Here is a 24,780-nt window from a genome sequence, read left to right on the forward strand (position 1 = left end):
CCAATGTGTCCTGCACCACCCTCAGGCCACCTGGGGAGAAGGGAGGCGGGGAGCGAGGGGCAGGCCTGGGTTCCCTGGACACACAGTCATTCGGTCCAGCCCTCTGGGATCGGGATGGGACAGAGGCTGACTCCTGCTTCCCTGAAGGCCCCCTGACCTCTGCTCAGAGCCAGGCATCTGTGATCAGGACCCAGGGAGGAGTCAGACCTGCCTTGGAGAGCCACTAGACTGATGGGAGAGGCACATCCGACCAGGACTCGGCCCGCAGTGAGGCTTGGGCACTGAAGTCCTCAGTGAGGGGGTTGCACTTGGGGCCTGAAGGGCGGGAGAGGGCGTTCAAGAAGAAGGGTGTTCAAGGCAGAGTCACAGCCTGGGCAAAGGCATGGGGTGGCCAGGAATGCAGGGCTCTGGGAGCAGCTCAGGCTGGCCATGTCAAGGTGGCAAAGGCTAGCGAGCCTTTCTGGGGAGGGCCTTCCTTAGAAACCACTGTGAGGGCATCACCCTGTGGTCAAGGGGAGATGTGGGAGGCTTTGAACAGGTCAGATATGGGTTAAGAAGGGTGGTTCTGGGAAACTCTGGAACGTAGGAAGAGGACGTGGCCAGAGATCATGACTGCCTAAGGTCACTGAGCCTGAGCTTGAGCACAGGACTTGGGTAGGAGACAGGACGGTCCTTTCGCAGGGGAGATGCGGGTGCTGAGGTCAGCCTGGAACCCTACTGCAACCCCAGCATGGGTTTGGGAGTCAGACCGTGGGTGGGGATCCCAGTTGTGCCAGCTGTGGCTTAGCCTTTCTGAGAGTCATAGAGTGAGCTACAGCACAATATGGAAGGTTGTTCAGTGTGAGGTCACACAACCAGATGGCACGCAGCCCACTTGGCACAGGAGGGTGCTCGGTAAACGGGAGCTGTGATCATTTTAACTCCTTCATGGGAAGGACAATGATGGGGCCTCTCTCTGGGAGGCCAGGGGCAGGGTGGACCCCTTCCCGCCAAAGTCTCCTCTTCTGGTGGTCTGGGGGTTCCGACAGCTGAGCCTGTGTAGTGAACGTGGAGAGAAAGGGCCAGGCCAGAGCCAAGCTGCCCGGTCACACTTCCTGAAGGGCGTGGTTCCACCAGGGGCCAGGGCTCTCATCCCTGTCACAAAGCAACCAAGCTAAGAGGAGACTGAACTCACAGACCAACTGCCTTTCCTTCCCTTGTCTGTCCCTTCTTTTCTTCTTCTAAGAAGGAGGTAAGACAACTTATCCCTGAATCATAGGCACCATGGATAAAAAGAGAGGTGTGTGTGTGTGTGTTAGTTGCTCAGTCGTGTCTGACTCTTTGTGACCCCATGGACTGCAGCCCGCCAAGCTCCTCTGTCCATGGGATTCTCCAGGCAAGGATACTGGAATGGGTTGCCATTTCCTCCTCCAGGGGATCTTTCCAACCCAGGGATCTAACCAAGGTCTCCTGCATTTCAGGCAGATTCTTTACCACCTGAGCTAAAAAAAAAAAAAAAAAAAAAAAAACCCCAATGCAGCAAAAAGACAGAACCATGCATTCTGTGGGAGAAAAGGAACCAAATAAAGGAACTCTATCCAAAATAGCCATCAAAATTTAAGTGCTTTTTTTTCAGATGCAGTAAACCCACTTCTAGAATTCCATCCTTAGGACAGCCTAGAACAGGGCTGAAAGCTGGAAATCACTTGAGTATCTTTCAGTGGGGAGGCTGCTATGATATGTACATTATGTTATGAAATTGATATGGCCAATGGAGTATTATGTAGCCACACACACACAATGAGGGAGAGAAAGAGAGATTTTTTTTTAAGTTAAAATCTTTTGTTTTACTAGATTTTTTAAAATTTAATATTAATTTATTTGGCTGCACCGGGTCTTAGTTGCAGCCCTTGGGATATTTCACTGTGATAGATGGACTCTCTAGCTGCCGCTCGCCAGATTAGATGCTCTGCAGTACATGGGAATCTTAGTTCCCTGACCAAGGATTGACCCCATATCCCCTGCATTGCAAGGCAGATTCTTAACCACTGGACCACCAGGGAAGTCCTGAGAGATAGATATTAATGTCACAAAAGCTAAAGATGGATGATTTGGATAATGATAATGTTTGATTGGGTCCATATAACATGTTTTTAAAGTGTGAGCAACATTAAAAAATCAAGTGATTGTACTTTCACACCCAGATTTCAGGTAGCTCTTGGTTTCCATTCCTCCTGGGCACCAAATCCTAGAGCCAAGGAGCAGCTGCCCTCTTTAGAGGCTTGTATCCCCCTGCCCCTGCCAGTCTCCACTACTCCCTGTTACCTCCCTGGCCCTGAGTCTGGGGTCGGGACAATGGTCACTGCCCTTGTATTACAGCTTCCCTTAACAAAATATTGCACTATTCTCTGTCTTTGTCAAAAACAGAGAAACAAAAGGCAGACTACAGGAGCCATGTGTCTCAAAGAAAATGAGAGGGAGCCTATTTCTTTGTGAAAAGCAAGACTGTGCCTCTGAGTTTCACTTGCAAATACTGGGGCAATTCATTTATTTATTGTTTAGTATTATACATTATTTATTATTGATGTTGACACATTACCTACCTGCCCCCCGTTGGCATTTTGGGTTTGCTACCCTTGATTACTTTACCCTGAGTAAAGTTGCTCAGTAATGTCTGACTCTTTGAGACCCCATGGACTGTAACCTACCAGGCTTCTCTGTCCATGGAATTTTCCAGACAAGAGTCCTGGAGTGGGTTGCCATTTCCTTCTCCAGGGGATTTTCCCGACCTAGGGATCGAACCCGGATCTCCAGCATTGCAGACAGACGCTTTACCATCTGAGCCACCAGGGAAGGCCCTTTACCCTTGATTAATACAATAGTAACATGATTCTTTTTTTTTTCCCCTTTGGTTAAAAAGATAACAGCCACAAAATTAAAACGAATTCCTTGTACATATATTTGTATACACAGTGCGTGCATGTGTGCTAAGTCGCTTCAGTCGTGTCTGACTCTGTGCAACCCCATGGACGGCAGCTGCCAGGCTCCGCTATCCATGGGATTCTCCAGGCAAGAATACTGGAGTGGGTTGCCATTCTCTTCTCCAGGGGATCTTCCCAACCCTGGGATCGAACCCATGTCTCTTAGGTCTCCTGCATTGGGAGGTGGCTTCTTTACCACTAGCGTCACCTAGGAAGCCCCTGTATACGCAGGACACACACCAAATGACAACAGTGATTACCTAGACTTAAGGAAGACCTATCCATTTTTATATTATGTACTTCTAACATTTCCTGTTTCTTAGAACAAACATATAGTTTTGTAATTTTTTTTAAAAAAAGGTTATCACTTAAAAAGTGATAAGTGAAAACTCTTGGCTGAGGGAAACTTTCACAAGAGGTTGTAAGACTTATCTCTCATTATCTTGGCAAGCCTGGGGGAACAGGTAAATGTAGTGGAACCTGAGCAACTAGAATGCCCACAGGAAAATATACCTTTTCTGTCCTAAGCACCAAGAAGAACCTGTACTAGGGAAGGGAAGACAGCTACCAGCTACTGGAAAGTGATTGCCAGACTCTGGGCACTCTGGTTGGGCTACCTTACAGAATTCTCATGTCAATTTGGGGGGTGGTGTTAGCATTCTTCCTTCTTTTTTTTTTCTGGCTGCATCTCATGTCTTGTGGAATTCCCAACCAGGGATCGAACCAGGGCCCTTGGCAATGAAAGTGCAGAGTCCTAACCAGTAGACCACCAGGGAATTTCATTTCCTCCCATCCTCCCATTTTTAAAAGCAGTTTTATTCAGGTGTACATTATATGCTATTGAATTTGCCCTTTGTAAATGCAATGATTTTTCACTTTTTCATTGAAAAAAGTCACCTTTTCAATGATTTTTTAGCAAATTTGCAAATGTACCAGCCTCATTGCAATTCAATTTTAGAACATTTCCATCACCCCAAAAAGACCCTTGATGCAAATTTGTGGTCACTCCCCATTCCCAAGTCCCAGGCTACCACTCATCTGCTTTCTATCATTACCACCTTTTCTGGACATATCATATAAATGAAATCAGACAATATGTGGTCCTTTTGGCTTCTTTCATCAGATATGTTTTGAGTTTCATTCATGGTGTTGCCTGTATCAGCACTTTGTTCCTTTGTAGAGCCAAATAGTGTCCAGTTGATGGACATTTGTTGTTTCCACCTCTTGACTTCTGTAACTCATGCTGCTATGAATGTTCCTGTACAAGTCTTTGTGGGGTACGTACTTTCATTTCTTGCTGGGTTGTATAGTAGATTTACGTTTAACTTTTTAAGAAACTGCCTAACTGTCTACCATCATGGCTGCACCATTTTCTATTCTTCCCACCTGTATGAGGCTCTGGTCTCTCTTGCCAGCCCTTTGCGCTTGAAGACTATTCAAATGGAGCTGGGAGGAGAAAGACTTGCCAAAGTCACGCAACAGGGAATGGCAGAAGGGAATTTGAACCCAGGTTGACCTGACTCTACAGGCTGTGTCTTTACCCTGGTCTGCTCATGTGAGCGGACTTGCACAAAGTGCAGGGGTTGGAGACTGTAAAGAGGTTGATCTCTGGGGTCTGCCAGGCTGGGGTTCCAGGAAGAAGAACCTGGAAGAAGGGGCTTGGAGAAGTCTAAGGAGCAATTGGAGAGGGCTCCTCAGCTGGCACTGACTCAAACCTCCACTAGGGGGCGCGGGGGTCCAGCAGCGGCTGGTGATGGGCCTCTGTCAGAGAAGGCAGCCATGGATGCCAGCCAGCCTGGTCTTGGCCTTCAACAGTACACACTGCCTGGCACTGGGTGACCGTCTCTCTGCCCCAGTCTGCATTTCCAAGCAGCCATGCCCCTTCCCCAGACATTCTGTTTTCCTATTTGGGCCTGGATATGTCCCCTTTTCGGAGAAGGCAATGGCACCCCACTCCAGTACATTTGCCTGGAAAATCCCATGGATGGAGGAGCCTGGTGGGCTGCAGTCCATGGGGTCGCTAAAAGTTGGACATGACTGAGCGACTTCACTTTTTTCACTTTGCTGCATTAGAGAAGGCAATGGCAACCCACTCCAGTGTTCTTGCCTGGAGAATCCCAGGGACGGGGGAGCCTGGTGGGCTGCCATCTATGGGGTCGCACAGAGTCAGACACGACTGATGTGACTTAGCAGCATGTCCCCTTTCAATGGCTTCTCTGATGGCTCAGTGGGTCAAGAATCCATCTGCAATGCAGGAGACACAGGAGACGCGGGTTCAATCCCTGGGTCGGGAAGGTTGCCTGGAGGAGGAAATGGCAACCCACTCCAGTATTCTTTCCTGAAGAATTCCATGGACAAAGGAGCCTGGCGGGCTACAGCCCAAAGGGTCCCAAAGATTCAGACACGATGGAGCAACTAAGCACGCATGTATGTCCCCTGTTCCCCATCCTTGGCCTCCATGGAAGGAAGGATGGGCTCTTCTGTCCCAGCCCCAGGGCCTCCACCTCTTTCTGCCAACTCCAGGGTTCACATGAAACAAGGTCCATCTGCTGGCTGCCTCAGAACCGTCTGTCATACAGCTCACTGTTGGTCTTGCCTCCAGATGGATGTCCAAGGAAGTGGGACCTCTCCAGCTCAGAGCGTGTTGGCCAGCAGGTGGCGCAGCAGCCCCTGTGGTCCCCACTCCCTCACCCATGACTCACCGTAGAATGGCTTCTCTGGCCCCAGAAGGCAGCCCCATGGACTAGTGTCTAGACCACCCAACCCCTTTGCAAATGATCCGGAAAAAGGGAAGAAGAACAAGGTGTGCATTTATTGGGCACAAACTACATGCTGAAGCTCTTTCATTCTTTTGACCCTCATAACATCCCTGAGAACTAAACCCTCAGCTTTCCCCTGAGGAAACAGACTCAGAGGTCGAATAGCTCACCCCACATCTCACGGACGAGATGGTAAAGCTCTGTTTCATCTATCGTACTCAGTAAACTTAATGGGTAGGTGGTGCCCGGGACAGTGTCAGGCATGCCTTTCCCACTGTGCGACATGGGGAAAATGACTGAGCCTCGCTGAGCTGCAGCTGCCCCATCTGTAAAAGGGGGCTACCAGACCCATGTTGTGCAGATGAGATGAGATCCTCACGTGAGGGTTTCACATGGGGCCTGGCCCTGGCAGGGATGAGCAAAGAGATGGTTAGATTATCTCGTGGGACTGGGAAATTTTCCAGGCTAGTGATCAGAGCCTGCTAGTTTCCAGTCTCCTCTAGCCCCCTGGAAGTGTTGCTATTTTTGATGTTTTGATCTTCTGCCATTTGGGTCTGTCCCCAACCGCTTCTCAGGAGACAGAGGAAGGGTAGAAACCCCAGAGGATCTGAGAGTCCTGCTCTTCTGGGCAACCCCCAAATCCACTGCTGACTACCCAGCCTCAGGAGGCAAATTCCAGCTGGCATGATGGATACTAGCAGAAAAATGTCTAGGGTCCCCAAGGCCTCCTTCTGCCCTTCCTCTTCATTGCTGCCTCCCTAGAGCCTTGCCCATCCTTCAAGGCCATCAGGCGTCCCCCTCCAGGCAGCCTCCTCATGAGTCTGCCAGCCCTCGTGGCTCAGTGCTCAAGGCATTGTGGGAACCAGAGGCCTGGGAGCTCTGCCCAGGGAAGGAGCAAGAGTCCCCCGGGGACAAGCCCTGGCTGGCACAATGCAAGCTGTGGTCTCCCTGACCCTGCAGAGGAGGCGCTATGGACGACTCGGGCCGACGGGCGCGTCCGCCTACGCATAGACCCCATCTGCTCGCAGACTCCCCGCACTGTTCATCAGATGTTCTCCACGACTCTGGACAAGTATGGGGACCTCAGTGCTATGGGCTTCAAGAGGCAGGGCACGTGGGAACACATCTCCTACACCCAGTACTACCTGCTGGCCCGCAAAGCCGCCAAGGGCTTCCTGAAGGTGAGGAAGCCGCCCAAGGCCTGACCTCAGTTCTGGCCTTCACAGACCTCCTTCTGATACCCCACTGGGCAAGCCCTTAGGCAAGATCACTGTAAAACCATCCTGTTCATTGAGCTAATGGTCCATTCTGGCCTGGGGCTGAGGGTTTACGTTCATTGGACCCTTACTATGTGCCAGGATGTGTCACAAGCTTCTCATTTCTCGGCCCGCTCGAGGGGGCTGGGAAGCCTGGTGCACTGGGCTGAGGGGTGGGCTCCCCGGGAAGGCCTGGGAGGGGCAGCAAGGGCTGGTCCCGCAGGGCACACTCTGACCCTGGGAGGTGGTCCCTGAGGTGGGCCGGCAGAGTCCCCTGCTGTCTGGAAGGGGGGTTTGGTGAGAATGAGAGGCCCCTTTCCTGCTGGTTGACCCGGACTATCTACCTTTGGCCTGGAGCTCGGCCTGGAGCGGGCCCACAGCGTGGCCATCCTTGCCTTCAACTCCCCGGAGTGGTTCTTCTCAGCGGTGGGCGCAGTCTTCGCAGGGTGAGTGGCTGAGGGAGGGGCAGAGTTTCCAGTGGGTTGGAGGGGGGCAAAGAGTGAAGAGACGGTCGTTATCTCTTTTTAGGCGCCCCCCACCCACTCCCCAACATCTCATCTCTTCCCTGGGGCCCTCTCCAGACCCGCTTTTGTCCCCTTCTGCCTAGGGCAGCTGTGCTGAGCTGCCTGGCCGGCCATGGGAGCTCTCTGGGGCCAGGGGCTGTGGGTGCGTTGGGCAGGGGTCGGGGCTGAGGGGGTGGGCTGCTGTACCCGCCCAGACACACATCTTCCCGGGTCTCTGACAGTGGCATCATCACCGGCATCTACACGACCAGCTCCCCTGAGGCCTGCCAGTATATCGCCTATGACTGCCGCGCCAACATCATCGTGGTCGACACACAGAAGCAGCTGGAAAAGATCCTGAAGGTTTGGGGGAAAGGGGGCAGCAGCCACGGGGGTCAGGCTAGGCACCCTCACAGACCTCCACCTTCCCTGCCAGAGTCACCCATCATCCTCAGCAGCAACCCTCCCCAGGACACGCACACATCAGCACAGCAGGGCAATGGCCACTGACCCATTTGTCAGGTCTGATAACTGAGACCCAGGAAGCTCAAGGAACATACCCTTCATCCCCAGCAGCCAGCCCATGGCCTTCCATGGTTTTCCCTTCAGGGAAGGGTTGAGTGCCCTGAGGGTGGTTCAGGGCACTGACATGTGAGCACCCAAGTCTGAGTCTTGGTGGGGAATGGGGGTACGTACGGGCTGCCACAGGGTGGGGCTTGGGCCAAGCCAGAGCAAGTGCTGCAGTGTCTTCTAGAGACTGTAGGGCACAGTAGGAGCCCAAAAGTGCCTCTTGGGGCAGCTGGCACCTTTCTGACGCACTGATGCCTCCTGATCCGTTTAAGGCCCCTTCCTATTGACCCTGTCGTCATGTACACCACGCTGGCATTCAGTGGCCTGAGGACACCTCTGGCCCCAGCTGTACCCAACAGCCTGCAAGGCCCTCCATGGCTCCTGGCATCTCAGAGAGGCTTCCTCCGGGTTGACTTGGCTCTGGTTCTGGAGCTGTTACCTGGACCTCGGTGCCCCCCTGCTCCTGAGGGCAGGAGAAGTGGTCTCCAGCCTCCTGGGATGGTGGGACCTGGAGCCCCGGACTGGTCAGACTAAAATCTGTGTTCTGAAACTCTCCAGACAAACATAAATAGAGAGAAAAGTATAGTGGACTCTCATAGAGTGATCATCCAGATTTAATAATCATCAATGTTTTTTCATCACACCCATCAGTATGAAGTATTTGAAGGCAAATGTCTGACATCACAGCATTTCACCCCCTAAATAGCTCAATATTTATAAAATATAAGACAGTTTCTTCATCACAGCAACTTTATCACCTTTATTTACACTCGTCAAAGAATTCTTTCCTATCATCTAATACCGACAATGTGTTTTTCCAGGCAATTCGTTTGAATCGAGATCTAAACCAGGCCCATGTGTTGCATTTGGTGGTGTCTCTTAAGAGTCTTTTAATTCAAAACAGAGCCCCCACCTTTTGTCCGGTACCATAAACCAGTGCGGTCCAGGACCAGTCACATCACCTGGGAACTTAGTTTCAGAACCCACCCACCCAGGATTCTAAAAAAGGGGTGTGGGGCCCACGCCTCCTGGTGATTCTGACACAGGCTCAAGCGTGAGGGCCTCTGTCATAGACATGCTGCAGAAACCAGGTCAGGGGTCCTGAGCTGTTGTGTAGCTTATCCCTGTAACCTCCACACTTCCTGTTAGATCGCAAACCTTGATGCCCTTCAGATTAGATGCTAATTGGCAAAAACACCCCATAGGTGGTGCTGTGCACTCCCCATCGCACAGCTTCAAGAGGCATGTGACGTCAGGTAGTACCGCTTATACTGACGCTGAGCTTCATTCCCTGGATTCGGGTGGCCACCTGCTCACCCACTGCGGCATTCCCCATCACTCTCCACTGATGAACTTTGCCTGAATTAATTATTATTGAATACATGAGCCATGGGAAAACACTGGTTTTCTAATTGATCAGCTAGGATTCTTTTCCAAAGAAAGAACTTTCTCTCATTACCTGGGGCTCTTTGCTACTTGAAACATCCTGTTTGTACAAAGTAGATGTGGTAGATAAAAAACTGGCCTATGTTGGTGACTGTTCCATGCATATTTGAATGAATGTGCATTCTTCAGTTTGTCAGGTAGAAAGTTCTATAAATATTAATAATGTCAACTTGATTGATATGTTGTTTAACTCATCTATATCCCTGTTAATTTTCTATCTGTTTGTTCTGTTGGTAACAAATACTGAGGGTTGAAATCTCAATTATTGTGGATTATTTATTTATCCTTTTAAATCTGGTTTTGCTTTGTGTACTTTGAAACTCTGTCATGTATGCACATAGTTATGTTGTTATGTCATCTGGATGACTTAACTCCTTTATCATTAAGAAATGTCCCTCTTTACCTCTGAGAACCATTCTTCTAAAGCTACTTTGTCTTACATTAATATAGCCACTGCAGATCTCTTCTGATCAATGTTTGCATGGTATATATTTTTGCATTGTTTCTCTTTTAACCCACATATGTCCTTATATTTAAATCAAGTCTCTTTAGACAGCATACAGTTGAGTTATACTTTTTATCTAGTCTGACAAAATTGTCTATAAAACTACCACTTGGTTCTTTCCTATTTGTTCTTTGATCCCATCCATCCCTTGATCCTTTTCTCCTCTCTCATGATTTCTTTTGAATGCAGTTTTTTGTTTTTGTTTTATTTTTGAGTATTCCATTCTATGGGTTTCCCTGGTGGCTCAAAATTCTTCAAGCCAGGCTTCAACAGAACGTGAACCATGAACTTCCAGATGTTTAAGTAGGATTTAGAAAAGGCAGAGGAACCAGAGAGCAAGTTGCTAACATCCACTGGATCATCAAAAAAGCAAGAGAGTTCCAGAAAAACATCTACTTCTGCTTTATTGACTATGCCAAAGCCTTTGACTGTGTGGATCACAACAAAATGTGGAAAATTCTTAAAGAGATGGCAATACCAGACCACTGATCTGCCTCCTGAGAAATCTGTATGCAGGTCAGGAAGCAACAGTTAGAACTGGACATGGAACAACAGACTGGTTCCAAATTGGGAAAGGAGTACATCAAGGCTGTATACTGTCACCCTGCTTATTTAACTTATGTGCAGAGTACATCATGAGAAATGCTGGGCTGGATGAAGCACAGGCTGGAATCAAGACTGCCGGGAGAAATACCAATAACCTCAGATATGTAGATGACACCACTTTATGGCAGAAAGTGCAGAACTGAAGAGCCTCTTGATGAAAGTAAAAGAGGAGAGTGAAAAAGTTGGCTTAAAATTCAGCATTCAGAAAACTAACATCATGGCATCTGGTCACATCACTTCATGGCAAAAAATGGGGAAACAGTGGACACAGTGAGAGACTTTATTTTTGGGGGCTCCAAAATCACTGCAGATGGTGACTGCAGCCCTGAAGTTAAAAGACACTTGCTCCTTGGAAGAAAACTTATGACCAACCTAGACAGCATACTAAAAAGCAGAGACATTACTTTGCCAGCAAAGGTCCATCTAGTCACGTATGGATGTGAGAGCTGGACTATGAAGAAAACTGGGCACCGAAGAACTGATGCTTTTGAACTGTGGTGTTGGAGAAGACTCTTGAGAGCTCCTTGGACAGCAAGGAGAGCCAACCAGTCCATCCTAAAGGAAATCAATCCTGAATAATCGCTGGAAGGACTGATGTTGAAGCTGAACTCAAATACTTTGGCCACCTGATGCGAAGAGCTGACTCATTTGAAGAGACCCTGATGCTGGGAAAAATTGAGGGCAGGAGGAGAAGGGAACGACAGAGGATGAGATGGTTGGATGGCATCACCGACTCAATGGACATGAGTTTGAGTAAACTCTGGGAGTTGGTGATGGACAGGGAGGCCTGGCGTGCTGCAGTCCATGGGGTCACAAAGAGTCTGACATGACTGAATGGTGGCTCAGATGATAAAGAATTTGCCTGCAATGCAACAGATGTGGGTTCCATCCCTGGGTCGGGAAGATCCCCTGGAGAAAGGAATGGCAACCCACTCCAGCAATCTTTTCAGAAAAATTCCATGGACAGAAGAATTCCATGGACTGGTGGGCTATACAGTCTGTGGGGTCATAAAGAGTGGGACACGACTGAGCAACTGACACTTTCACTTTCATTCCATTCTATCTACTGGCTTATTAGCTCTCCCTCTAGTGTTTGCTCTAGGGCTTACAATATGCATCTTTAATTCATCACAGTCTACTTTCAAATACGAGTAGCATGTAATATTGTACTACTTTGCATGTAACATATGAATCTTACAACTGTGTACTTGCATCCCCTTTCCATACTTTGTGCGACTGTCATTCCTGCTTAAGTTCTACGTAAGTTATAAGCCCTGCAATGTAGTATTTTATTTACTTACTTAGTTATTTATTTGGCTGTGTCAGATCTTGTCAGATCACACGGACCACAGCCTCGTCTAACTCAGTGAAACTAAGCCATGCCATGTGGGGCCACCCAAGACAGGCGGGTCATAGTGGAGAGGTCTGAAAGAATGTGGTCCACTAGAGAGGGGAATGGCAAACCACTTCAGTATTCTTGCCTTGAGAACCCCATGAACAGTATGAAAAGGCAAAATGATAGGATACTGAAAGGGAACTCCCTGGGTCGGTAAGTGCCCAATATGCTACTGGAGATCAGTGGAGAAATAACTCCAGAAAGAGTGAAGGGATGGAGCCAAAGCAAAAAGAATACCCAGCTGTGGATGTGACTGGTGATAGAAGCAAGGTCCGATGCTGTAAAGAGCAATATTGCATAGGAACCTGGAGGTCAGGTCCATGAATCAAGGCAAATTGGAAGTGGTCAAACAGGAGATGGCAAGAGTGAATGTCGACATTCTAGGAATCAGCGAACTAAAATGGACTGGAATGGGTGAATTTAACTCAGATGACCATTTTATCTACTACTGCGGGCAGGAATCCCTCAGAAGAAATGGAGTAGCCATCATGGTCAATAAAAAAGTCCGAAATGCAATACTTGGATGCAATCTCAAAAATGACAGAATGATCTCTGTTCGTTTCCAAGGCAAACCATTCAATATCACAGTAATCCAAGCCTATGCTCCAACCAGTAATGCTGAAAAAGCTGAAGTTGAACGATGCTATGAAGACCTACAAGACCTTTTAGAATTAACACCCCAAAAAAATATCTTTTTCATTATAGGGGACTGGAATGCAAAAGTAGGAAGTCAAGAAACACCTGGAGTAACAGGCAAGTTTGGCCTTGGAATACGGAATGAAGCAGGGCAAAGGCTAATAGAGTTTTGCCAAGAAAATGCACTGGTCATAGCAACACCTTCAACACAAGAGAAGACTACACGTGGACATCACCAGATGGTCAACACCGAAATCAGATTGATTATATTCTTTGCAGCCAAAGATGGAGAAGTTCTATACAGTCAGCAAAAACAAGACCGGGAGCTGACTGTGGCTCAGATCATGAACTCCTTATTGGCAGATTCAGACTTAAATTGAAGAAAGTGGGGAAAACCACTATGCCATTCATGTATGACCTAAATCAAATCCCTTATGATTATACAGTGGAAGTGAGAAATAGATTTAAGGGACTAGATCTGATAGACAGAGTGCCTGATGAACTATGGATGGAGGTTCGTGACATTTTACAGGAGACAGGGATCAAGACTATCCCCAAGACAAAGAAATGCAAAAAAGCAAAATGGTTGTCTGAGGAGGCCTTACAAATAGCTGTGAAAGGAAGAGAAGCGAAAAGCAAAGGAGAAAAGGAGAGATATAAGCATCTGAATGCAGAGTTCCAAAGAATAGCAAGAAGAGATAAGAAAGCCTTCCTCAGCAATCAATGCAAAGAAATAGAGGAAAACAACAGAATGGGAAAGACTAGAGATCTCTTCAAGAAAATTAGAGATACCAATGGAATATTTCATGCAAAGATGGGCTCAATAAAGGACAGAAATTGTATGGACCTAACAGAAGCAGAAGATATTAAGAAGAGGAGGCAAAAATACACAGAAGAACTGTACAAAAAAGATTTTCACGACCCAGATAATCACAATGGTGTGATCACTCACCTAGAGCCAGACATCCTGGAATGTGAAGTCAAGTGGGCCTTAGAAAGATCACTACAAACAAAGCTAGTGGAGGTGATGGAATTCCAGTTGAGCTCTTTCAAATCCTGAAAGATGATGCTATGAAAGTGATGCACTCAATATGCCAGCAAATTTGAAAAACTCAGCAGTGGCCACAGGACTGGAAAAGGTCAGTTTTCATTCCAATCCCAAAGAAAGGCAATGCCAAAGAATGCTCAAACTACCGCACAATTGCACTCATCTCACATGCTAGTAAAGTAATGCTCAAAATTCTCCAAGCCAGGCTTCAGCAATATGTGAACCGTGAACTTCCTGGTGTTCAAGCTGGTTTTAGAAAAGGCAGAGGAACCAGAGATCAAATTGCCAACATCTGCTGGATCCTGGAAAAAGCAAGAAATTTCCAGAAAAACATTTATTTCTGCTTTATTGACTATGCCAAAGCCTTTGACTGTGTGGATCACAAATAACTGTGGAAAATTCTGAAAGAGATGGGAATACCAGACCACCTGACCTGCCTCTTGAGAAACCTATATGCGGGTCAGGAAGCAACAGTTAGAACTGGACATAGAACAACAGACTGGTTCCAAATAGGAAAAGGAATATGTCAAGGCTGTATATTGTCACCCTGCTTATTTAATTTGTATGCAGAGTACATCATGAGAAACGCTGGGCTGGAAGAAGCACAAGCTGGAAATCAAGATTGCCGGGAGAAATATCAATAACCTCAAATATGCAGATGACACCACCCTTACGGCAGAAAGTGAAGAGGAACTCAAAAGCCTCTTGATGAAAGTGAAAGTGGAGAGTGAAAAAGTTGGCTTAAAGCTCAACATTCAGAAAACAAAAATCATGGCATCTGGTCCCATCACTTCATGAGAAATAGATGGGGAAACAGTGGAAACAGTGTCAGACTTTATTTTTCTGGGCTTGAAAATCACTGCAGATGGTGACTGCAGCCATGAAATTAAAAGACCCTTACTCCTTGGAAGGAAAGTTGTGACCAACCTAGATAGCATATTCAAAAGCAGAGACATTACTTGCCAACGAAGGTTCGTCTAGTCAAGGCTATGGTTTTTCCAGTGGTCATGTATGGATGTGAGAGTTGGACTGTGAAGAAAGCTGAGCACCAAAGAATTGATGTTTTGAACTGTGGTGTTGGAGAAGACTCTTGAGAGTTCCTTGGACTGCAAGGAGATCCAACCAGTCCATTCTAAAGGAGATCAGTCCTGGGTGTTCATTGGAAGGACTGATGCTAAAGCCGAAACTCCAATACTTCGGCCACCTCATGAGAAGATTTGACTCATTGGAATAGACCCTGATGCTGGGAGGGATTGGGGGCAGGAGGAGAAGGGGACGACAGAGGATGAGATGGCTGGATGTCATCACCGACTCGATGGACATGAGTTTGAGTGAACTCCGGGAGTTGGTGATGGACAGGGAGGCCTGGCGTGCTGCAATTCATGGGGTCACAAAAAGTTGGACACGACTGAGCGACTGAACTGAACTGATGTCAGATCTTAGTTGCAGCACCTGGGATCTTCGATCTCCAATGTGGCATAGGAGCTCAACTCTTAGTTTTAACATGTGGGATCTAGTTCCCTGACCAGGGATTAAACCTGGGCCCCCTGCACTGGGAGAACAGAGTCTTAGCCACTGGACCCACCAGAGAAGTCACTGCAATGTAGTATTTAAATAGTCATGTATCATTCAAAACTTTTTTAAAGAAAGGGAAGATGTCTCTTTTTGGTTTGCCCACATATGTGCTGTTTCTGGCTCTCTTCATCCCTTCATGTCCTCCCCGAGTTTTCATCTGGTTCATCTTCCTTCCTCCTATAGAGTTTTCTTCAACATTTCTTGGAATACAAGTCCAAGGGCAATTGCCTTCTGTCAGCTTCTCAATTTTGCCTTCATTTTTCAAAAGGTATTTTCATTTGGTTTAGAATTCAGGGTTGATGGGGTTTCTTTTTTTTTCCTTTTAGCTCTTTAAAGAATCCATCCCAATATTTTCTACTTTGCATAACTTCTGATAGTCTATACTTTCTTATCTTTGTTCCTTTCCACATGGTATATCTTATTTCTCTGACCTCTTTTAAGATTTTTTCCTTTATCACTGGTTTTCAGCAATTGGATCATGCTGTGTCTTGGAATGGTTTTCCTTTGTGATTACCCTGCTTAGGATTCACTGGGAGTCTTGAGTTGATGGATTTATAGTTTTAATCAAATTTAGAAATTTCTCAGGCTTTTTTCAATTAAAAAATGTTTCCTGGGACTCCAATTACATGTATGTTAGGTTTCTTAGTTTTCTCCCCCATGTTAATTTATTCCAGTTTTTTTCTCTTTCTCAACTTCGTTTTGAAATTTGTGTTTAATGAAGCCTTTCAGGGCAGGTTTACATAGCCTTTCCTCTAAGGCTGATTTAGCCCCATAGCTAACACTTGTCGCTTCTGAAGTCTGTATTTCATACCTCCTCAGGGCCCTTCACTCTGGCTGATGGAAACACAAATATCTCTGGCCCCATACAAGCTCTTGTTTGTCTTCTAGCCCCAGCCATTGATCTTCCTCCAGCATCTGTTCTTCCAGTTTCTTGAAGTTTCACCTATGCCTGTGCGGATTGGTATTCCACCAAAGATTCAAGAAGACACCTAAAGAGATTCGTCGAACTCTTTCTCTGCCAGTTCTCTCCTGTCTGGTATTCTATCTCACAAATTCTAGGCACCCCAGCTTTCCTGAACTCTGACCTCTGACACCTCAACTCACTGAGATAACTGAGTTCTGATTTCCTCTACCCCTTCCTCTCTGCTTCTCTCTTCCATAGTTACACAGTCTTCTGCTCCGTTCAGCCAGGCCCCAGCTTGTCTGGCTTTCCTTTAATAGAAGTCATTCCCTGCCATCGGTTTATTCCACCTTTGATGCTCCAAAGTTCTCATGATGGGAAATCAGGCATTAAGGGTGGCAGGTGTCCTGCTGAGTCAAAGGTCAGAGCTGGGGACCAACAACCTTTGCCACAAGACGCCTGCCAGGCTGGCTAACACTTGGGGATGGGGCTCTTCTTAAGAAGTGACTTTTATTTTTAATGAAACCCCACTTATTTTCTCTGTCCACACAGATCTGGAAACACCTACCACATCTGAAGGCAGTAGTGATATATAGAGAAGCGCCTCCCATGCTGATGCCCAGCGTGTACACGGTACGGGTAGGGGGGCCTGGGGGGCAGCGGGGGCCTGTGCGAGCCCACCCAGCTCACCGGGACTGCCCCCACTCTCCCACCTGGTGCAGATGGAGGAGCTCATGGAGCTGGGGAATGAGGTGCCTGAGGAGGCCCTGGATGTCATCGTCAATGCCCAGAAGCCTAACCAGTGCTGTGCATTGGTCTACACGTCGGGCACCACTGGGAACCCCAAGGGTGTGATGCTGAGTCAGGACAATGTAGGACGGATGCCCAGATGTGTGGGGGTGGGCTGAGGGTGGACCTGGGCAATGGCCTTGCCCCAGCAGCCCTCGAGGGGGCTCCTTCAGCCCCTCTGTTCAGGGATCTGAGATAAGTACGACAGCTTTTAAGTCTGTGGTCCAGACTGAGCCCAGCAAAGTGGAGTGGGATGGAAGGGCAAGGCCTGGCCCAGAGGGGTTCCTGCAGAGATGCCCAGGAAGCTGTTCAAAGAACACTCCAAAGAAGTACCCCAAGCCCCTAGGGTGGCTCCAGGTGTGGGCACTTCCAGAGCTGACTTGAAGATACTGCCCAGCGCCCATCTGCCCATCCTCCAGATCACATGGACAGCACGGTACGGCAGCCAGGCCGGTGACATCCAACCTGCGGAAATCCAACAGGAGGTGGTGGTCAGCTACCTGCCTCTCAGCCACATTGCCGCCCAGATCTATGACCTGTGGACAGGCATCCAGTGGGGGGCCCAGGTCTGCTTCGCTGAGCCTGATGCTCTGAAGGTCAGTCTGCCTGTACGTGTGCCCATGTGTGTGCTTGTGTCTGTGGGCCCTGGGTGAGCATTTGTGAGCCTGCCGGTCCCCTGTGTGTTCACAGCCTAACTCAGATGACCAAACAAGAAGGGAACTCAATGATATTATGTAAAGCAAAGTTGAGTCAGAGTGGTTTTGTGGGTCCGCAATACCAGCAAGGTCAGGCCACCCTCAGTGTAAGATCACACGATGGTCACAGATGGCCACAGCCCTGCCCTGCATCACGGTCTCATACACTACACCTGTGCTTGGGCTCCTTCTTTTTACCTTGAGGAGAACATCCCCAGAAGCCCTCTAACAGACTTCTTCCCCCCCTACATGGATCCAAATCATGTCCCGTGTCCATTCCTCAACTAGTCACTGCTTGTGTGTGTGCGGGCTAAGTTGCTTTAATCATGTCTGACTCTTTGCAACCCTATGGACTGTAGCCCACCAGGCTCCTCTGTCCATGGGATTCTCCAGGCAAAAACACTGGAGTGGGTTGCCATGCCCTCCTCCAGGGGATCTTCCCAACTCAGGGATTGAACAGATTTAGCAGATGGGTTCTTTACCACTAGTGCCACCTGGGAAGCCCAGTCACTGCTTAGAGGAATGGGGTGACCATTTCTGAGTTAGTCTGATAGAAAAGTGGCTGCCACCAGGACTGGCCACCCTGGCACCTGAGCAACATCAGGGTTCTGTTAACAAAGAGGAGTGGGGAAGGGATGGCCGTTGAGTCCTAGCCAATAGTATGGGACGTGAGTTGCATGGTGCACACCTGTGCGAGTGCCTGTGTGCAGGGGGCCTGCACGGGTGCACGCTGACTCTGGGGACAGGCCTCCGGGCTCCCAGCTGGCTCTCTACCACAAGCCTGTCTCTCGCTGGTGGCAAACAGGGGAGTCTGGTGAACACGCTGCGGGAGGTGGAGCCCACGTCCCACATGGGGGTGCCTCGGGTGTGGGAGAAGATCATGGAGCGGATCCAGGAGGTGGCGGCTCAGTCTGGCTTCATCCGGCGCAAGATGCTGCTCTGGGCCATGTCGGTGACCTTGGAGCAGAACCTCACCTGCCCAAGCAGGTACAGGGGGCCAGGGAAGAAGAGGCCTGGGGAGGCAGCAGGGCTGGCTCGTAACCCCGGGACACAACGTAGGATCTGAGAGGCCAGGCTTATCCCGACCCCTTCGCAGAGGCCCCATCAGTGGCTGGGCTGGAACCCCTGTTCTCCTCCCAGATCCCACAGGAGACAGTAACCCCATCTTTGGGTTCTGACTGCAAGGACTGACTTGCTCCCTCTGGAGTAGCACTCACCTCCCTGGGAGCAGCTTCCGGCAGTCTCCTGAGGGGACTCCTGACTTCAGAAGGTGGCTCAAGTAGAGGCCACAGTGATGGGGCTTTTCCAGCCTTCCCAACATCCCAGTCTTCCACCCACAGCCTTTTGATCGCTTTTAAATTCTCACCCAGTGCTGTAGGAGGGTCGACAGCGTAAATCTGGCCTGTTCCAATTTGGAAATGTTTTCCACCACTAGTGTGTCTGTGAAACTGTATCGTGTCACATGCGATGTGTACACGTGTCTGTACCATTTCATTTGCAAGGATGTGAAAAGTAAATATGTATAAACAACTCTATTCAGGGGTTTCAAATGGGATCAGACATGTGTGTTCACGTGTCCATGCATACATACTTCAAGTGTCTACATGTGCATGTTATTGTGTGTGCACTTTTGTGCATCTGTGTTGTCACACACAGCTGAATCTGTTTTTCTGACTTCCTGCTCAAGATGTATTTGCACAAAACTACATGTATACACCCATGTGTGCATGCATGTTCATAGGAAGGGCCAATATTGAAAATATTTAGTGATGGATTCAGCATCACCACATCATCAATCAGAGTAGATAACTGAAATTGCCATTCAGGGTACCCACTGACCACCCCCTCCCTTTTAATGCATGTATGTGGATGTGTTGTCTTCTCGAGCCATTCTCTCTCTCCTACCAGCGATCTGAAGCCCTTCACAACCCGACTGGCAGATTACCTGGTGCTAGCCAAGGTCCGCCAGGCGCTAGGCTTTGCCAAGTGTCAGAAGAACTTCTACGGGGCAGCCCCCATGACTGCGGAGACACAGCACTTCTTCCTGGGCCTCAACATCCGCTTGTATGCAGGCTACGGCCTCAGCGAGACCTCAGGCCCCCACTTCATGTCCAGCCCCTACAACTACCGACTCTACAGGTGTGTCCCAGGTTTTGGCACATATGCTGGCCTGAACATCTTTGCTGACACCTGTCGGTGCCTATCTGCTGATTAGGACCCTGGGCTCAGACCACTGGACCATGGATCCCTAAGTGCCAACAGCTCGATTTTGGGCCAAGTCCCTTTGCCAGGCCTGAGTCTTGTGGGGGTGGTCCCTGTGCCAGTGTCACATGGGTCTGTGGATATAAACAGCCTTGCAGCTCAGGGGCTCCCTGAGCAGGGTTCTGAGGGAGGAACATCCCTTTGTTCCCTCCCTCCAGTAGCATGGGGTGTGTTAGAGGGTGTCCCAGCATTGTTGATGGCCCAGGCTCCAACTGTGATGGGAGCTGGTGGGGACTGGGCCAGTCCTCTGGTGCACTGGGAAGGTAGTCAGCTCTGGGGAGTGAGTTGAAGGATTCTCTGTTGTACTTAAGTATCTCCCTCCCTGCCTGCCCATCACAGCACATGAAGTTATCCCATTAAGATTTTGCGCATTCATTCATTCATTCATTCACCTGTAAACGTTTAACTGGCCCTACCTCTTAGCTATGAGTACCCTATTAAAATATAAAAATCCCGGGAGGGGACATTCTAGCTGTCGATGAACACTGAGAGGTTGGGGGCCCCAGGGCTCCCTGTAGGGGCTGATCTAGGGCTTGGAGGAAACTGCTCCCTGTGACCATCCCTCCTGGCTTCTCTACACCCAGTTCCGGCAAGGTGGTGCCAGGCTGCCAGGTGAAGCTGGTGAATGAGGACGCAGAGGGCATCGGGGAGATCTGCCTGTGGGGCCGCACCATCTTCATGGGCTACCTGAACATGGAGGACAAGACGTGTGAGGCCATCGATGCTGAGGGCTGGCTGCACACGGGAGACACGGGCCGCCTGGATGCCGACGGCTTCCTCTATATCACGGGGCGTCTCAAAGGTGAGTGCCGCCAGCTGGGTTCGAGGCTGTGGTGGGACGTGGGAGCAATTATACTGCAACCACTATTTGTACCCACTATAAGTATTGAGGTCTTAGTTAATGCCACATGCCTTGCCATTGATGAACACTTGAGAAGTTGGGGACCCCAGGACTCCCTGTGGGGTTGATCCAGGGCTTGGAGGAACCTGCTCCCTTTGACCATGCCTCCAGGCCCCTCCACCCCCAGCTGCAGCAAGGTAGTGGGTGCCAGGCTGCTGCAGAGCTGAGAGGTAGGGCCAGTTAAAGGTTTTTAGGTGAATGAATGAATGGCCAATGAAAAACAATGAACGAATGACATTGTTTTACTTATTATTGTCTCCCGTGGGAAAGATACTGCTATTACTCCAACCTAACGAGGACAACCAGAGAGGTTAGGTAATTTGCCCAAGGTCACACAGCTAATAAATGACAAAGTTGGAATTCAAACTTCCTCTGTAAACAAGGCAAGCCTTTCCAGAAAATTGGAGGATGTAATTTTTGGAGGGAAGGGTGGGGCATGCTGCTCGACTTGCAGGATCTTAGTTCCCCTACCAGGGATCGAACCTGGGCCCCAACAGTGAAAGCACTGAGTCCTAACTACCGAGACGTGAGGGGTAATATTTTGTATTTCTATATGCAAACATGGACCCAAACATGGATGTGATGCCAAGTAGAAAATAAATTGGACATAAAATTTAAAATAAAGCATGAAACTTCAAATTTCCCATGAGCAACTTGGCTCCCCCAGGGAAGAAAGTTGGGGACACCTCCGAGGAAGAGGTGCTTTATTTATGTTGCCCAATGCCCTCAGCATCCCTGTGGGAGCCCCACACCTCAATTTCCCAGGGGAAACTGAAGCTCAGTGAATGGATGAATATCTTTCTGGAAATCATGCAGGCAGGTGTGTGATCGAACCTGGGTCCTTCTGGCCATAGAGGGTCAGCTCTCCAGGCGGAGTCTGGGTGTACTTGTCCTGAGCCCCTGGACTAAAGCCTATGCTGGGGGCCTGGCCTTGCCTCCTCAGAGTTAATCATCACGGCTGGTGGGGAGAACGTGCCCCCTGTGCCCATTGAGGAGGCCGTGAAGACGGAGCTGCCAATCATCAGCAATGCCATGCTGATTGGAGACCAGAGGAAGTTCCTGTCCATGCTGCTCACCTTGAAGGTGTGTCTGGGGGGTGGGGGAAGGAGCAGCCAGTGGGTGGTCTGTGGGTCTGGCCCCAGGCAGAAGCAATGTTTGGCCAAGACAGTGCGGATGTCACAACCGTTTTCTGGAATAAGTAGTCAGATCTTCTTGTACTACAGGGCAGCCGTGGCATACAGGAATCCCTCTGCCCCGTTTTAGAGTTAGTAATGTGCTGTCTTGGTGATCCTGTGTTTTCTAGTACAGTCCAGTGTACAAAGTGCTGTAGATACCTCCCAGTTTGATGTCTGGTATCTGATTCTGGGGTAGTAGACAGGCCTAGAGCTGTGGCCCCTGTTTTAAAAGATGATCTCATTGGCTGAGGTCATCTAAATCTCAGTCCTCCCTTCCTTCTACCTGCCCTAAGGGGCTCAAGCAGTCTGAGTAGCACGTCCTATTCATTCTAGAACCATCTCTCTGAAACAGCTCACAGTGATCCACATCCGTGACGATCAGCAGTGAGACCTCCTGTGGAGTGAGGCTTGGTTCTGATCTGTCTCTGGCTTTTCAGTGTACTCTGGACCCTGACACCTTTGAGCCCACGGATAATCTGACGGAACAAGCTGTGGAGTTCTGCCAGAGGGTGGGCAGCAAAGCCACCACGGTATCTGAGGTTGTGGGGAAGAAGGATGAGGCCGTGTATCAGGCCATCGAAGAAGGGATCCAGCGAGTCAACATGAATGCAGCTGCACGACCCTACCACATCCAGAAGTGGGCCATTCTTGAGAAGGACTTCTCCATTTCAGGTGGAGAGTTGGGTAGGTGTTTTCTTTACACAATTGCAGGGGCTGTGCAGGGGGCCAGAGGCCATGGCAGAGCCTGGGAGGTGCCCACTAGGAAGCAGCCTTGGCAAACTGAAGGTCCCTGATGGCACTTCAGGCGACACCTACCTCCTTCCTGTGGGAGGACCTTGACTGCTCAGTGCCTGGGCTTGTGTTTGGGTAGAGCCTGTTCAATGTACATGTGCTGGAACTCATTCATTTGAACATACGACATTTAACTTTGCTTTGACTGAGGAATCATTTTCCTCTGAAAGCACAATGGGACCACCAAGCAGACACCAAGGCCCTATTAGAGTTTGGGCTAGAGTTTCACCTGGCTCCAGGGAGTGAGAACACCATAATCTTTTGTAAAGGCAGCTCATGCAACAGGTAAAGGGGTGAAACCCTTCTGGACCAATGGTCCACAGAATCAGAAAAGACCTCTGGGGTGGCCTCAGCCAGATGGATGAAGTCGCTCTTGGCTGTAGCATCTTGGGGTGTTCATGACACAGGGCAAGGTGGAAATGGCTTTTTCAATGAGACTCCCTCCAACCCGTCAGGCTGAACCCAGAGGCAACTATCTACAGTAATGCTGAGCTGCTATCAGAGACCCTGAGTTTATCTGGCTGTCTGGTGCTAACAAATTGAATGTAAGGTCAACCAGACAGATGTCCTCTCTAAGCAGTTTCTATAAATGGCTTTGATCTTGAAGTCTCCAGTTACACAGCCAAGTGTGAGTTAGCACAAAATGGAATCTAAGCTACCCAAAGCAGAGCCCTTTCAGCCTTGCCTGAAAGGAGAGAACCAAGGCCAAGAAAAGTGAAACGAGGAAGACCTCTCATAAAGACCATGGCAGAGGCCCTCCCTGGCCAGGGCTTTCCCCTGCCCCCATCACAAGCAATCAAAGCATAATGTCCAACATTGTATTAGTGATCACTGAAATGCAGGGATGATATGCCTATTAGTTACATCATGTAAACTACCCAATTTCCTCTGTATTCTACTGGCCACTTAGACCAACCCTGGCACAGTGTGGGAAGGAGCCACCAAGGGGTATGACTGCCAGGCGCAGGGATCACCGTGGGCCATTTTGGAGGCTGGCTACTCGTTGGTCTGGCTTAGTTCCAGGGTTACGGAACTTAGTGAGTCTAGAGCTTTACCACATAACCTTCACAAACATCTCAAGCCCAGGCCTCACTCATCTCTTCCAATTTCTCTTAGGTCCCACAATGAAACTGAAACGGCTCGCAGTCCTGGAGAAGTACAAAGATGTCATCGATTCCTTTTACCAAGAGCAAAAAAAGTAAGCAGGGGTCATCCCTCCCTGGTTTTTCCTTAAGATGGCAGACTGAGCATCTTCCTGACCCTCAGGTCCTCTTTGGTCTGGGCACACAGACTTCTGGCAAGTCTCTTAGGTTCTCCAGGTTAGGCACAGTCCTGGTATCTGCCAGGCCTTACATCAACAATAGCCAACAATCCCGAGAAGCTTCATGTGTGGACAGTTTTAAGTACTGCTTTTTGTTCAGGTGACAACGAGATTAGCTCTCCTTCCCAGAACTAAAGGGCTGAGTTTGGGACCTTAGTTTCAGGTAGATTTAACACGCTGCTAGCTCACTTCACCGGCCAGCTGGAGGCCGACTAGGTGCTGAGGAGAGGGAGGAGAGGGAAGACGGCTTGGATGAAGTGTGCGGCCGGGAAAGCGCTCAGCTGTGACTCCCCTCTCGGGCTGGCCTACTGTGGACTCTCACTGGCTGCTGCCGCTCCCATCATCCCATTACCAGGCGTTCTGTCAATGCACATGCCCACTGACTCTGATGCTTAATAAAACTGCTGCTGCCTATTTGATTGTATTTAATGTGTAACTTGAAATTAAACTTTTTAACAGAACTGTCAACAAGCACCTGATTTTGTCAACTGAGCAACAGATGAGTCCAGAGTGGTGGGTATTCAGCCCACAGGACAGTGTGCGATAGGTATACGAGTGACCTTTAGTGCCCTGGAATAAGCAAAGGTGAGGGAGGGGGTCAAGGGGAATGTCCTCATTAAAGTGTGCTAGTCTGTCACCACCATGCCCCCTCTGCCCACTCTGAATACTTCGAGCAGCCATCCT

At 49.0% G+C, this 24,780-nt stretch overlaps 1 protein-coding gene across 4 annotated transcripts in view; it reads left to right on the top strand.

Moving 5' to 3' along the window:
- The window catches only part of ACSBG1 (acyl-CoA synthetase bubblegum family member 1), a 68,960-nt gene that overhangs the window by 35,693 nt on the left and 8,487 nt on the right, over positions 1-24,780 (top strand). Inside the window, exons 4-16 of one of the 4 annotated variants that reach the window (XM_044933314.2) lie at positions 6,680-6,900; positions 7,333-7,421; positions 7,721-7,841; positions 16,714-16,794; positions 16,884-17,033; positions 17,370-17,546; positions 18,451-18,632; positions 19,554-19,784; positions 20,492-20,709; positions 21,752-21,891; positions 22,421-22,667; positions 23,892-23,973; positions 24,556-24,658. In XM_044933314.2, the coding sequence (XP_044789249.2) occupies positions 6,680-6,900; positions 7,333-7,421; positions 7,721-7,841; positions 16,714-16,794; positions 16,884-17,033; positions 17,370-17,546; positions 18,451-18,632; positions 19,554-19,784; positions 20,492-20,709; positions 21,752-21,891; positions 22,421-22,667; positions 23,892-23,973; positions 24,556-24,643 (2,027 nt within the window). In that variant the 3' untranslated portion in view covers positions 24,644-24,658. Of the gene's footprint in view, positions 1-6,679; positions 6,901-7,332; positions 7,422-7,720; positions 7,842-16,713; positions 16,795-16,883; positions 17,034-17,369; positions 17,547-18,450; positions 18,633-19,553; positions 19,785-20,491; positions 20,710-21,751; positions 21,892-22,420; positions 22,668-23,891; positions 24,511-24,555; positions 24,659-24,780 lie in introns of those variants that run through there. The other 3 variants (XM_044933315.2, XM_044933313.2, XM_006073292.4) reach the window with 3 other exon arrangements.

This window comes from Bubalus bubalis, chromosome 20 (assembly GCF_019923935.1).
Source record: "Bubalus bubalis isolate 160015118507 breed Murrah chromosome 20, NDDB_SH_1, whole genome shotgun sequence".
NCBI classification, from domain to species: Eukaryota; Metazoa; Chordata; class Mammalia; order Artiodactyla; family Bovidae; genus Bubalus; species Bubalus bubalis.